This window comes from Dreissena polymorpha, chromosome 7, assembly GCF_020536995.1.
Source record: "Dreissena polymorpha isolate Duluth1 chromosome 7, UMN_Dpol_1.0, whole genome shotgun sequence".
Taxonomy (NCBI): Eukaryota; Metazoa; Mollusca; class Bivalvia; order Myida; family Dreissenidae; genus Dreissena; species Dreissena polymorpha.
The window spans coordinates 93,973,478-93,990,118 of record NC_068361.1 but is presented as its reverse complement, the minus strand read 5'-3'; the positions used below and the strand labels follow the sequence as shown (position 1 = coordinate 93,990,118).

General features: G+C 35.5%; 2 protein-coding genes across 2 annotated transcripts; both read left to right on the top strand.

Moving 5' to 3' along the window:
* Nucleotides 1-292: 292 nt before the first annotated feature.
* Nucleotides 293-1,036, top strand: LOC127839928 (uncharacterized). The gene has a single exon (XM_052368320.1). It carries the CDS (start codon nt 293-295, stop codon nt 1,034-1,036), a length of 744 nt encoding a protein of 247 aa, XP_052224280.1.
* Nucleotides 1,037-4,378: 3,342 nt separating this feature from the next.
* Nucleotides 4,379-14,656, top strand: LOC127839927 (uncharacterized). Its single transcript, XM_052368319.1, has 2 exons — nt 4,379-5,388; nt 13,791-14,656. Exons 1-2 carry the CDS (start codon nt 4,551-4,553, stop codon nt 14,654-14,656), a joined length of 1,704 nt encoding a protein of 567 aa, XP_052224279.1. The 5' UTR covers nt 4,379-4,550.
* The last annotated feature ends 1,985 nt before the right edge of the window (nt 14,657-16,641 follow it).

Sequence of the window (16,641 nt, the reverse complement as noted above, 5' to 3'; positions counted from 1 at the left end):
TAAATGGCAAGATAGTTACCAGATTTACTAAGCGTGTATGAAAAACATGTAAAATGGGTAACAGAAAATTTGTTACCAGCATATATTGTTCAAGAGCAAATCGCACGCGCAGAACGTGTAGTTTGTACATCTTCAATAATATTAAATTTTGTTTCATTCATAAACATACCATTCAATTTAAAAAGAAAAAGTCTTTTTTTAATTAAGAAGTAAGCACTTCACTCTTGCCAACTTTTTATACGCGCACGAATATCTGATTTATGTGCAATTTCTGGGAGGCAGGGACGGAGGCATGGACGGAGGAAGGGACGGAATCAGGGACGGAGGAAGGGACGGAGGCAGGGACAGAGGCAGGGACGGAGGCAGGGACGGAGGCGGGGACGGAGGCGGGGACGGAGGCGGGAACGGAGGCAGGGACGGAGGCGGGGACGGAGGCGGGGACGGAGGCGGGGACGGAGGCGGGGAAGGAGGCGGGGACGGAGGCGGGGACGGAGGCGGGGACGGAGGCGGGGACGGAGGCGGGGACGGAGGCGGGGACGGAGGCGGGGACGGAGGCGGGGACGGAGGCGGGGACGGAGGCGGGGACGGAGGCGGGAACGGAGGCGGGGACGGAGGCGGGGACGGAGGCTGGGACGGAGGCAGGGGCGGAGGCAGGGACGGAGGGCAGGGACGGAGGGCAGGGACGGAGGCAGGGACGGAGGCAGGGACGGAGGCAGGGACGAAGGCAGGGACGGAGGCAGGGGCGGAGGCAGGGACGGAGGCAGGGACGGAGGCAGGGATGGAGGAAGGGACGGAGGCAGGGACGGCGGAGGGGATGGAGGAGGAGACAGATGCATGGGCGGCGGCAGGGACGGAGGCTGGGACGGAGGCGGGCAAGGAGGCAGAGACGGAGGAGGGGACGGAGGCAGGCAAGGAGGAAGAAAAGGAGGCAGAGACGGAGAAAGGGACGGAGACAGAGACGAACATGGGCGGAGGGAATGAAGGGCGGAAAGAGGGAGGAAAATCCTTATTTAGATGGCCTTGCATGATGCCTTAAATAGTAAAATAGGAAGTACTTAGAGAGTGGTCTCTCATAATACAAACTTTGAAGGATGAACGTAGTTCACTTTCTTAAGGAAACAAAGATGTTTGATCAAAAGGTACAAAGCCTGTATACCGAACGTGGAAGAAGTTTAATTACGATATTTGCGATTTCATTTTTAGTTGTTCAATTGCGAACAATTAAGGTTAATACTGACTTTTGTAAAATTGAATTGAAGAAGTACTGCTATTCACCAAAATCACTCTTACAATGTTGAAGGCTAACTGTGATGCCTGTATAGTATGTTCTTAGAGATTCAATAATGTAACACTCAACCTGCTTCCGCGCATAGCAAGAGTTTGCGGACGAGTATACTTTACATAATATTTTTGCATAATGAAAATTGTCCACAATGTGCTACGTTAAAATCACTTGGAAAAATAAAATGCTGTTGAAAAAAACAACTTTTTATCCTTCTTTTTATGTAGCATTTATTGGACAAAATCCTGGCAGACATATCCTTATCGCGGTATATTGATGTTCGGACACAACTGTGGAAGCGTTAAACATCATGAGTATTAATGAAACTGAATTCATCTTGTAATAGTGTGAATTTATTTTTTAATAATTGGCTTAGGACCACCCTACGCCGAGAAAATTGCACAAAACTTTCATGTTAAATAAAACTACTTTATATGGACTAAACAAAATCTCAAACTAAATCTTCAAAAAAATAAGAAAGCATCTCTAAAATGTTGACTCCAAAATTGTGTCCTTATATGAGAATTAGGTACCCGCATCTTTAAACGAAAACGCGCATTAAATCAATTTAACCTCGTTTTACCTGTACAGGGAGGTGCCATTTTTTGTTTAACTCGATAATCGGTATCGTGACAATCGGACATAATTTTCACATATTCGCTACAACTCAACAGAGAAAAGCAAATGGTTTGTTATGAGTATTTCCGATATTATTGTGTTTAAATTATGTTTGAGTCATAACTATATAAATATTAAAACTAGCTTTTCGCATCGATGGCAAACTTCGCATGTCATACAAACGACAGAACTTAGAAGCATTAATTCAATAAATATTTCAGTCCCGTGAGATGCATAACGTATATTAACCTAATGTAATGGTTGCTATTAACACATTAAATTGAAACAAATCAATAAAAGTGTATTTCTTTTAGTTTTTAAGTAAAAATGGATTTTTGAAATCGGTATGTTCGTACCATTTTTCGCGATGTCGCAAAGCTGTCAAATAATGACGAAAAACGACAACAACACGTTTTCTTTAATAACTTCATACATATTTGATATGCGTTGTTGTTTTTTCAATGTGTATGTCTGTGAGAATGGTTGACAAAAAAGGGCATATCCAGGTCCCATCTGCAATGGTCATTAAACCCCGCAAATTCAAAATCCTTGACAAAATTGCCGACTATCTGGCACTATCTATAATGTCGATTAGAACCTGTGTAGCTGACGAAATTCAATATTGTTAGTGGACACAACAAATGATCAAGTTGATGTTTTGCGATGCCAGACTGTAAACTGTATCCAAGTGAAACGGGAATCTTATTGCAAAACTCATCAAGTAAAAAAGAGAGGGGTGCCTTGTTTTTATATTGACACAAAGCTCAGAACCGGCAAGTGCACTTGATGATGCAATATTTTTTTGTAATTATACGATAATTTAAAAACTATTAATTGGGTGAAGTAGATCTTATTGGAAATTATTTTTTCTATAAAATCAGACAAATATTTGCTGACCTTTTTTTAAAAGAAAAGGTACCGTGAAAGGAAAACGTTTTGAATAAGAATAGTATTGTAAATGAGTGTTAATCAATTACAACGCGTTATATTTTATAAACTAATTGATGTCGTTTTCCTCCAAAAATATATTGGTTCCCTCATACTATTCTGAAAATTATGTGACAAGAAGAAAATCTTGTGTGATCCGATAAAGAATGTTTTGTGATTATTTTCATTAAAATTCATACATATTTATTATCTCTTCAACAATGATCGACAACATTTGCGGTCAAGGGAGGGCTAATAAAGTTTGGTAGACAAGTAGTGTTCCTTAATGCATATGGAGATACGCGCAGGAAGAACCATTCAAAAAGTATCAACGATTTCTTCAGCAGACGCTGCCATACAGGTTTAGCAGATGTAAATAAAGTAGGTATTTCAATGATTTATGTGATTGTTGATGTAGAACATTTGTTTTACGTAATGAATAATATGGTTAAAATAATTGATTCAAAAGTGGTACTTTGCATAATTTTCTTTTACTGAAACATCTTGAAGTACTTTTGAACCTCCCGAATATTATTTTATTTGACGCTTGTTCCAAACCTTCTTAAAAACAGACAATGAAAATAATAAAATGTTTTGTATAGGGTAATATTCCTCATGTTATCACTATCAGTATTTGTCTGCGTTCTTTGTCAAGTAAGCAGAAATAGTGCAAGGGACGCAAATATGCCTATGCATAAAGTCAAGTCAGATTGCTTTACTTTTTCCATAATTGTTAATTAATTGTTGTACAGTATTTCCAATGTTCACATAATTTATTTTATAATTATCTGGGCAAGTTGTTAGTTATCTCGTAACATGTTTATTTATTATATAAATGTTCAGAATGAAATTAAATACGAGCAGTGCGGTCATACAAATGTGTGTTTTTTTAATTATCGTTACAAAGTAATATTGTGTTAATATAATATTTTTCTTTTCAGAGATAGAAATTGTGTTCAATTTTAGAGGTTAATTGGTATTTACAATATGCAATTTTTGCCTATTCGTTGGTAAATTAATGCATGTTCCTTTATGCAATTTCTTAAAATAAATATATACCGGTATAGTGTTTTAGTTTCAATGTTTGTTTCTTTGTTATTTACCTTAAAAAAACATTATGTTGCCATCTGGTTAAACAAAGCGTACTTATTTCCTGTATGTTAAGATTTCCTCCCTTTCAGTTGCAATAAAGTTGAATATGACTGAACTTTTTTTAACTAATCTTCATATTTTTATCACACGTGGAGTTTGTGTGAATCCTGTATAGTATTTTGAGATAGTAATTTTCCTCTAAGATGTTTTTACCGAAATCTCACAACTGTAGACAAGTAAAGTAAAATTACATTGGGGTTTGAATTTTTCTTCGCCGTTCGATTGGCCTATGTTAAAAAGTCGAACTTCATTTCAAGTGACTGTAATATTAAATATATTCAAAGAGCGAACAAATGTAGTGCTTTCAGCACTTTGATTACACTATACTACAAGTCATGACTAAACAGGCGCTGGACTGCGAACAATGAACGGAAGTTAACACACGTCAAGAGCATTCTAGATTAATCACACAAGCGGAAGGTTTTAAAAAGCTGGATATTTTTGTATGCGTTAATATCAAATATAAGTTATTATAAAAACGAATATTTGTTTCATCTATTTCGACTTATATGTTCGTTTAGTATATTTTAGGAAATTGAAAATAGAAACAGGCAAAAATAAATAAGTTAAAATGGCAACTGGGGGGGCTCGGGATTCAATCCGGGAAAATGCAGGCGACTTTATTGGAGAATTTTCTGTAACACAATCATGTGAGCCTTGTATGAAAAGTAACATATCCAAAACAGCAACGGTTTTTTGTGATGATTGTTTGGAATATCTGTGTGATTCCTGCAAAAATCCACACATAGTTTATAAGCCTGGAAAACATAACATTGTCGGATTTTTTGACATCGTGGAAATGAAAGGATTGGACAGGTGTCAGGAGCACAACAAGAAGATCAAGTTTTTCTGCCAGGAACATTCAAAGCTATGTTGCAATTCCTGCCTTATCGTACATGGGAAATGTGGCCAATTAGAAGAAATAGACAGCGTACCTGAGAAAGAACTTACAAACGTTGATGATTTAAAGCATTCGTTGATTAAATTGGACTCCGATGCTGACTTAATCATAGCTGAAAGTAAGCGTCAGGATAGTGATTTGAACAAATCCGTTTCAAAAGTCAATGCAGAATTAGATGCAATACAAATCCGTATCCTTAAACTTTTTAAAGAGGCTCAGAATAACGTTCAATCTGAAGCAACCGCTTTCAAGTCTGGGGAAATCAAGAGAAGCCAAACAGTCTGTACAAAGGTGAAGGAAGATCTACATACAATATTGACAATTTGCTCTGCAATTGCAGAACGCGGAACGCCACAGCAAAAATATATCATTTTGAAACGTATGGAAGAGAAAAATAACATGATTCAAGCTGAACAAGTTACGCCTGATCTTTCGTTGTCTTGTCCAAGAGAGCTAACATCATTACTTGAGATGGGAAAAGATTTTATAAAACTCCAAATCCAGAAAGGTATTTCAAATATATGCATGATCGTTATAGCAATAACGATTCTTTCCATTACTTTTCAAGTCTTAAATTCGAATATAAAACGAATTTATATTTACTGTATGTAGACGATTGACGATGCTAACCATTAACAATGCTACATCCTTAAGTGTAATTATAGTTTAAGATAAACATGTAGATACATATATTCGAACAATCAACACTTTCGTCGGTTAATTTTAATGAGAGAAAAATCCATGAAATAAGAGACTGACATTCTGTAAAATTTAATTTATTTGAATGATGTGGGACGCATTAACTTGTTCTAAGAATATTCCCAATGCACACATAGTATAATGAGTGCAGACATACCGATGTGTTGTATATTGACAGCTACTTATACGTCTAATAATAAACGTCAAAAGCTCAATCTTACATTTATAATATATATATTTATATATATAATCAATATTAAGCCATCACATACATTTTAATGTCAATTGTTTAGTCATATACCTAACACAATGTTTTGTTTTTATCCATATAGGTTATATATTCAAAAAACTATGGCGAATATCGTGTGTCAGTATAGTATAAACGTTTTATTGAGAAATGTGTTTTTTTTATAAACTTTAATACAATTAAGGCTTAAAGTCGTTATATTAAAGCAGAATCTTTCAATTCTCAATATTCAGTTTGCAAATGAAGACAGGCGAAAATATTTTAAGACATAAAGGCAGTTCTTCGTGAAAATTTTAATTTGGAACTTCATGAAGTCCAATGACCCTGTGTATCTATCTGTTTTAAGTGCAGTTTACCTTGCTTCAAGTACAAGAAAAATAGCTTTCGCTCGATGTCGGTCACACACTACTGAAAAAAAATGTATAGTGTTATGCAATTTACTGCTGCATTGAATCTAATAGTAAAGCAGTTTGTTTGCATTTGAACGGCTAAACTTATAATGAAATTAACGTAAAAACTACGTTTACCACTAAACATAATTATCTTTCTACCAAGTTGGACCAAATTTAGTTTTGATGACACGAGTGCTAATGAAATGTGCGTTTTTTTAGCAGTCGAAATGTACATTTTACCGCATGCTTCAGTGACATATTTCTGTGAACAACCTACGTCTATATGGTAAGTGTAACGGAATGATGTTGTAATAGAATCATCATGATCATAATTTACATATTCACACAATAAATCACTCAAGTAAATGATAACCTGTTAAACCTAATCCCGCCTTTTTAGTGTTTAAACATTAACATTTCGCTTAGTTGTACACCCGAGTAAAGCATCGTTTAAGATTACCCAACTTGTTATATTGTTATCAGCAAAATTGAGTGTACATGCAACTTCCGATTTATAGTTGTTTGTTTAAGAGCAGTAATTTAAATACTATAAAATTGTGGCCAAAGCATGGTTTTACTACTATTCACCAAATCTCACAAAAACTAAGGGTTGAGTGCAAACAGGTGTATCTTGTTTACATTTTGTGACATACAACAGTTTCAAACTTAACCCGCATTCGCGCGAAGAAAGAAGTTCCGTTTGAAGAGATAAGATTTTGGTTCAGTTAATTATTTTGTTGTTATACAAATGTTTGGAACATTTTATTTTTAACAATTCTTATGTCTAGAGCTAGCAAAACACTCAGAGAACACATAGCAAAATGTATGCGTTATGTCGCAAAGTAAAACATATATGCACAAAATGCGGTATGATGCTTCATAATCTCGTGGTAACACTGTGAAGGAATTGTGGAATTGCGGCGTTTCTTACAAGCGGAAAAAAAACCTAGTTTTGCTTTGCTAAATAATTCGGCAAACGTATGCATGGTTTATTTTGGTTAAAAATTTTATTAACACATGATATGTTTAAAACAATTTCAAAATATAAAAAAAATCAGTGCATACTCAAATTTTAAGTAAAAATCGGGAAGAAAGTAGCGTAATAAGCAGATATCGTACTTTCATTAAATGATTAATTCATTGAGAGCGTAGTATCATATGCAAATCCTTATAATATACGTGTTCATTTAAGGTTGTCAGTGGATTTTTATGCCATTATGTGACAATTTGAAGTCTCAAAACTGTGCATTTATTGCCAAGGATAATGACTGAAAGAAATATTTAATTAACACAGCATAGGTAGTCATTCAAAAGCTTTAAATAGGTCATGCAAAATAGCAGAAATACTCTCAGTAATTATCTGCCCTAGCCATGTTAACAGCGCGTTACGCTTGACTACGGGATACTGTTAGTGCTATCGTGGTTACACATTAAAATCCAGAGGGCATCAATGCGATAGTGCGATAGTACGATGGCGACAATGCGATAGTACGATGGCGGCAATGCGATAGTACGATGGCGATAATACGACAACGAAATAGTACGATGGCGAAAATGCGATAGTCATCGTACTGTCGTCATCGTATTATCGAATCGTCGCCATCGTACTATCGCACTGTCGCCATCGTATTATGGCACTGTCTGATTGTCAACTTCGTACTGTCGCATTGTCGCCAACGTACTATCGCACTGTCGCCATCGTATTGTCGAACTGTCGTCATCGTATTATCGCACAATCGTATTGTCGCATTGTCACAACCGTACTATCGCATTGTCGACTATCGCCTTCCGGTACACAAACTGTTCTTATTGCAGAAACAAAATAGACGAATTTATAAAGATGTACTTTGAAAGAGGTTACAGTTATTATGACATCAAATTCTTATTAAGTTATAGAATGGTTATTGATGTAAGGTATGCCGAACTGTAAAGTATTTTTAAAAGTGGCTCCATCTAGGAAAACATACGATGGCGACAATACGATAATACAATGGCGACAGAACCATATGACCATCGCATGATCGCGATCGTACCATCGCGCTGTCGTACTGTCGTCATCGTTTTATCGCATTGTCGTCATCGTACTGTCGCATTGTCGCCATCGTACTATCGCATTGTCGCCATCGTACTATCGCATTGTCGCCATCGTACTATCGCATTGTCGCCCTCTGGATTTTAATGTGTAACCACGATGGCACTAACGGTATTACGTACTTAACAAAATCCAACTCTCTGTACGGATATCTGAGATTTATACAGAAAATATTAAGCATAGATTAATTAGAACAACACACGTTTTCTAAGCACAATCTTTATCAGATGAACAGAGTTTGTTTTTTAACAAAATACAATATATCGACATCGTTCATAATTATTGTCTTCTAATTATTGACGGGAACGAGTATTCGAAAATTAAAAAACAGACCGAATATTTAAATAAACTGTTCCTTTATTCGAAGTTCGAATACGTCCAAATAGTTTAACTCAATAATGTGTTCGTTTCTTAAAAGTCTATTATGAGTATTGTCAAAATATAATTGACTTTTTCATAAAAAAATGTTTATTAGTTTGCACAAATATGGCTGAAAATAAAATATTGCCAAATAATAGTAACCAACTAATTCTATAGTATTTAGCTGTTGTCTGAAAAACAGGACGGCATGCAATTAATTTAAAATAGCCGTATCACAAAAGGTTAAAGCCAGAGCATTTTATGTTTTCAAAAAAAAAATACATATCATGTACAATTCTACATAGAGGAATGAAAATTGTAATACATCTCCACAGTATCACCGTTAAGAAATGTATGTTGAATTTTTTTCATAGATTTGAGTGTCGCTATGATAAACTTTTTTCTTCATCATATTTTATCCTGAGTATGTTTTCAATTAAATACCAGAAATTTAAAACAAGCCCATAGGTAACAGACTTTGACAGTTCTATGAGAGGTGTAAATATGTTGTGTTTTTGTGTTCACACAATAAATATATCATGAACCGTTCAAACCGATCATAAAAGTTCGTCTAATCCGTATCGTTCTGATCAATAAGTTGAATATTGCTTTTTCTTCTTTCCTATCCAACTGCATTTGGAGGCTCCGTTTGAATATCTAGTTACCGCATGTAACCATTATGATCTTTTATAGACCGACTATTATTGGTTTCGCTTATCCATATAAAATACCTGTTCTACTTTTAATCTGTTGAAATTTGTAAATTGTGGAAATACAAATCGATAGTTCACAAACAATACAACTGCGTTTATTTCCAAATTGCCTTTAGAAATTCTCAATCGCTTACGAGATATAATAACAACTAAATGCGTGGACTTTGGAGATAATTATTCAAACGACATATTCAGTTTAAATGGTGATGTCTGTCTGAATGCTTAAGCGATGATAATAATAGTGACATGAAATCAGAAATTTTGATCAGCAATTGTTGTATTTCGAATAGATCCCCCCCCCGCCATAATGTGACCGAACAAGGGCTAAATTGCTTTCCGACTTAAAATCAAAGGCATATTGATTGATCGTGTAGCCTTAATGTCCTACGTGAAGTCAGAATTCAACGCCAGAAACTCTATGCGCCACTAACGCATAAATAGCTTGTGCGCAATCCATGAACATGTAAACAGAGCCACTTTCCGTCAACATGGAACCGCGGACATTTTTGCAGTATGGGTAAGGCATCGTTTAGTAAAATTAGTCTCCAACCCAAAAGTAAAACAGTGAACTTGTAGTATATAGCAGTAGTTTTCCTACAATATGCACACATAAATATTAAAAAAATAAGTCATCGCAAGTGACCATACAGAGAATTATGTCTTCAAATAAATGATGCTCTTCTTTTAGAGAGAGCAGAATTGAAAACCAAACATATTTAGAATACTGTAAACTTAACTAACCATAATGATATCGCATCGTAGCAGAAATTCAAAAGGTAGCCGTTGAACTCATATATTGTCTAGAATAAAATTCTACTGGTGGGGGTAGGGGGAAGGTAGCTGTACATGGCCTCGGAAAACTTAACTGCATCGTATTTAATGTGTCTATGGCTTCGCCTTTGATCATACAAACGGATAATTATGACAACCGCTAGTAATATGAATATCATATTTTTGGAATCGCTTAAATCAACAAGTGTAGAACTCGATCGTTTTAAATGTAGCGAACGTTGAATGTTGAATGATTTTGGTTTCCATAAAATATGCATTACTGTAACACTTACTGTAAAAGAGGTTTCGTATGCACAGTGCTTATTTAGAGGTTAATACCTCGTTGCTTGAGGGCTTTTGGCACTCAAGCAAAGTTGGTATTTACGTCTCTAATACTTAATCCCCGTTAACTGTACTATTTATTACAGAACCAGCTTCCCGTACTTTGATTTTCATTCAATTGATCACGCAATTTATAAAGTTTCTCATGTGACGTAATTTCTGTGACGAAACACAGTTTAAGCTAGACTCTCTATATTTTAGTGACAACAATTTCGTCGTTGAGGATTTATATTTAGCAGTTAAATATTTTTTAGCATCGAACGAATTCAAAACTTATTGCGGATTGTGTGTTTGTCATGCATTATTAGGAATCAATTTTGTGTAATCGCTCCGACAAGTCATTCGATTTTGTAAATCGTTTTTTTTGGTGAAAGTGGTTAGCATTCGATACAATCGTTTACAAAAATGTGATTTAAAATCAATATAAAATAACGGATGGAATAACAAAAAAAGGACGAAATAGCACATCGCTAAAACTGTGTTTCGTCACAGAAATTACACCTACGGCCTTCGGAATGATAATTCATTCTGCGGGCCGATTATCACTTCTGGCCCTCAAGCAACGAGGTATTAACCTCTAAATATATAGTCACATAAGTATTAATCGTTTACAATACTACTTTAATGATTTCAATACACCGCTCACCATGCAAAGACGTAACTAAATTTTTAACTGGAACTTTTTTACAATACGGTATTGAATTTTTGAAAAGAAATGAAAATATTGTTAATAAATATTAAAGCGGTGGCTAACGGAACGGATACCTGTTCGAAGTACGGAGAGATACTGAATTTACATATTTGGTTACTTCACATATTGTTATTATATAACTGTTTATATTTCATGTAAGCGTTATTATGTATTAACAAAATTACATATATATATATATATATATATATATATATATATATATATATATATATTTCTATATATATAATTTAAACCAGTATAGTATAAAGTCCTTTTGTTAATAAATGATAACACTTACATGAAATATTAACAGTTATGAAATAAAACTCTGCGTTATTTTATATACACCTACAGTTTTGCATTCATAGCGTAATTGGAATGCGATTTGTTTTCGATATATAATCCTTTTTAGGTGATTGCATAAATTTGATTTTATATTGATTGGTTATTTTATTTAACAAGCATTAAGTTTTATAATCTTTCTGAGAATCATTGGATTAGATCTACTGTCATTTTTCTGTTATTTTAACTAAGTAAAATCAATAAGAGCGTGTGTAGGGTGCCATGCTTCTTGAACTTTTGTTTAATTCGCACTCGCTATTTTATAAGCATTTCATTTTGATGAGTGAGTTTTGCCAACTGTTACGCAAAGACATCGGATATCTACAGTGCTTTTAGCGCTTTGATTTGTTTAAGCTGCGTTGGTTTATTTTACTTATGTTAATTTAGTAAATAGTAACTATAGTTTACGTATTGTAAATTTATAGCTTTGCAGTACAGAAAAAAATCTTTTTGCGGATCTGTTAACTCAACTCTTTCACGAGTTACATCAAGACATCAACAGCTTTTAAGATGCGTTTCACACCAATTTGTTATTATATAGGGGTAACATTATTCTTGTTTTAAAAGTTTATCGATTGATGTTTATTTGGCATAGCCCATGTAAAGCACTGTAATGCACTTCGTGCAGCATCACCAAATTTCGTAAATTACCTTTAATCCTATCATGTGATATTTAATATCCCATATTAAGAAAATCTCAAAAGATATTATCAAAAGAAACTGTTTTCGGATTGTAAATAATTAAGAAAAGTTTTGAAATAGGATCAACGTAAAACTCGTGTTATTATTTATTTTTACATACATACGTTAACACTTACTAGGTTGAGGAACTAAAATTATAATAATCTACCGCGGACATGAGTTTGCATGCTAGATTCTTATCTTGCTGATCCGTGAACGTACATATATATAGATCCTCGTGTCATATCGACATTCTGTCGTAGGATCGTTTTAGATAATCAGATTCGAACACGTGTAATCGTATCTGAACTGGTCGCACACCAGATCACTAGGCAAGGTATCGCGTCGTTTGAAAACGCCTCTCAATGTGTAAAAGCCTAAAATGTTCGATAAAACGACCGCGATCAGTTACGTGGTTTGTTTAGCGAATGGTTCTTAAGTTAATGATCAGTATCCATTATATTTGTGGCAAACACAACGAGCCTACTCGTTACGGATTACATTATTTCGTGATATACGCATTGGTGTGTATCTGCAATACGACAAATTGTTACCGCATTGCATCCGGGCTAAAAAACATCACATCACGACGTATTAACTCGCAGCAAATCGTCAAATCCAGCTCCGAATTTGAGAGACGGAACACGATCAGCTACGAGTGAACTATCGTGATGTTCGTGATCTTACGAGTAGGAACCAGATATAAACGTTAGGGCCACGATCGAGCCAATACTGTATTAACAATAACGCGATCTCCTGTTACTGTATAATTCATAGACATTAACACAGGAAGTTAAATTGTTTAACTTACACATGAATTTCAAAAGTAACTGTATACGGTTCTTGAAAAGTCCATGTATTAAAAATTACTCCTTAAATAGATAACATTGTACCACTTTAAATCAAACGTGCATGCTGATGTGGATCCTAAGCGTACATAAATCGTGACTGTAAAACAAAGCGTGGTAGATCTATTCTAAACGCAGATGTATCTGGCTCACCTTAAATCTTGTAGGCTCTTCAAATACCGGATGTAAAGCGTCTTAGTGACCAGGGGTACGGATTGCATGTAAACGCTTTTCAAACGGACTATAAATAAATAATTCATTATATTCCAAGAAGAAAAGTGTCATTTGGATTATTGATAATTGGGAAATGAATCATGCGTTTGTAACGCTGTTTGTAATTTGGTGTATTAGTAACAGAGCGTTCACAATACCAACGAATCCCAGCATTTCCCAGCATGACTTTCCTCCCAAATATCACCCGTTCGAATCCCTAATAAATGCTTTTTTTTGCATTTAAAAGTATTAAATGTCATTTAAATATTAGAGTTTCAAAAGTAAATTAGTTTTATGGTTCTTATTATTTATAATAATAATAATAATAATAATAATAATAATAAATTAATAATAATAATAATGATATTAATAATAATAATAATAATAATAATAATAATAGTAATAATAATAATAATAATAATAATAATTATAATAATAATAATAATAATAATATTAACAATAATAAAAATACAATAATAATATATTATTATTAGTTTTTTTATTATTATTATATTTCAGTGGAAACCAGTCTTACCAGCTTATCATCCCATCCAAGGCCAGTCACTCTGAAGCTGCTCGTATCCGTGGATCTACCAAAGACTGGAGATGATGAGAAGGCGCCTTTGCTCACTGGCCTGGACTTCCTGCCTGACGGGAGACTGGTAGCCGTGGATAACTATAACTTAAGATGTATCATACTGAATGAGCGACTACAGAGACTTGGAACACCGTACAAGTTCAAGACTTACCCATACGGCGTAGTATGTGTGTCTCGTGATACACTGTGTGTAACGGTCGATGGTAAAGTAGTATGTCTCCTGTCTGTGAGTACAGACAATACCATCACATTGACAAGGGAGATCAAAACATCATCCTGGTTCTTCTCTATATGCTGCATGTCTCCATCTAACATGGTTGTTAGTACGTACAATGATCCCCGTCCAGTTAGAATGATATCAGTGGACGGGGTTGAGACAGACTTTGATCACATCCTGACGTTTCCAAAGAAGACTTACAAAGTAGATGAGAGTGCGTGCACGTATGTCCAGTCTAAGAACACGTTAGTACTGACTGACAGGTACGCTCACACTGTGTACATGAACGACACCGTGAATGACATATCTAGAGCAGTCACTAATGAGAACATACAGGAACCTTGTGGTGCCTGTGTAGGACCTGGTGACACGGTGCTGGCGTGCAGTATGTATAACAACTCCATCGTGCACCTGACCATCCACGGTATAATACTCGGTACATACCCAGTTGATATGAATAACCCGTACAGCTTATGTGTGTCTAAGGATGGCACTAGGCTTGCTGTGTCTAACGACGCTCTAGGCAACAAGAAACTTCAGTTGTATAAGATATCACCGGCAATGAGTTAGGTTACTTGTAAGATGTTGACCATGCGATCATTTGTGTACACAAATTAAATATAAACGTTTATGTGGTGAAGTTAAATCAATACTCTTGCGTTTAATAAACTATGAATAATGTTGTTATTAGGATTGATCGCTTTACCATTTCAAACTGTCTCTCTATTGTGAATATATGATTTTATGATTACTTAAAATGCGTTTTAATACATTAAAAAAACTGCAAGAAATGTTATATTACTTTAAATGCAGTGTGTACGTAATACTTTAATTCACAAAACATGCATTTTTAATGTTTTGTATTGACATTCAATATTCTATGGTATACTAATGATCGCGTTAAAATGTTATATATTTCTGTTGCGTCACTATCAACTTTATTGAAGCGCGTTGGATATTGGTCAATGTATATTAATTTACTGAGTGGGTTATGCCTTAGTCACAAATAATACTTTCGCCGGCCGATGTGTCCGATCTCCAGGAATCCGCCGTCCGATGAGTGACACAGGTTAATACCTCAGTCACAAATAGAGACCGATCACCGTCCGATCAGTTGAGATCGAAAATAAGATCTGCCTATCAACGCACGGTTATCGCCCGATATCGGATGCGTTGTATGTTTATCATGACTAGCTCCATCCGGCGTCCGTCAGTCATTGTGCGGAGGCCCTCTGGAAATCAAACGGCCGCCGGCCGATGTATATGTCCCTGAGAAATACTTAGAATTTTGCCGTTACACGTACAATTAATCCGATGTCGGGCGATCGCTTGTTGAGAACCTTGTTTTGATCGTCGATAAAATTAATCCGGACGCCGCCCGATGCTCCAAAATGACCCGGCGTCCGTGCGATCATATACCGGGCGCCAGCCCGATGAGCGGGACAATATGTCTTCCGCTGATCGGGCGGTGATCGGTATCTTTCTGAGACTGGGGTATTACTAAGTTCACGTTAATTTTGTACATTAACTATGCAGCGGAAAAAGGCAACATTATTGTCGTAGGAAATAAAGGCTGCAGTTTTGGTATTGAATTGTTGAATTGTTTTGTATGAACGGATAAACATTTAATTGAAAATCAACAAAACCTGAACATTACTGTGCACATGTTTTCTTTATGTCAAGATCAGAATGTTTCGTTCATTCAAAATACTGAAGGTGATAAGAAGGAGTCACTTCTCAGCGGACTGGACTTCTCGCCGTACGGCAGGCTGGTAGCAATTAATAGCGGGAATAAGAAATGTGTCATTCTGAATGAACGACTTAGACTTAGAACACCATTCACGAGTGTGCAATTACCAGGTTGCGCTGTGCGTATATAAAGTGTAAGGTAGCTTTGACTGATGATATCAAGACAGCCTGGCTGATGTCCGTGACAATGTCATTCGTATTACAAGGGAGGTCAACACATCATCCAAAACATCATCTTCGTTCTCATCTCTTTGCTGCATGCATTCATCTAACATGATATTGAGTAAATGGTGTGATCCCCACTTTATTAGAATGGTATTCATGAACGTCGGAGAGTCAGACTTTATGCATAATAGTGTGATATTTAAGTCATTAAATTATTTTTCTCTATAAAGTCAATTATTGCGTCACTGGGTCCTGTTTCTCAAAACTTCAACGACAAATAAAGGTAACCGTGTGTTAAGTTCAGACCCAAATATGATTATTTCTTAAAGTACACATTGCGCTAACAATTAACATATGTATTAAAAGGTAAATAAGTCACACAAATTGCTTAATCCAAAACATAACGGCCGTTTGTTTAATTGGTCTTTAAAAATTTGCGCAACAAGGCCATGATGTACTTTTGTGTTTGTTACTTAAGCGGATAGTTATTTAATATAACGTTCGGTGGAAGAACAGGGTAGCCACCAAATTAATCTGATTAAAAAAAATAGGTATGTACATTTCTAATTTGATTTTTTTTTCACATCAATGTTTTGTGGTATTTTTTCGATTTTATTTTGTTCGTTATTAGAAAAGAAAAC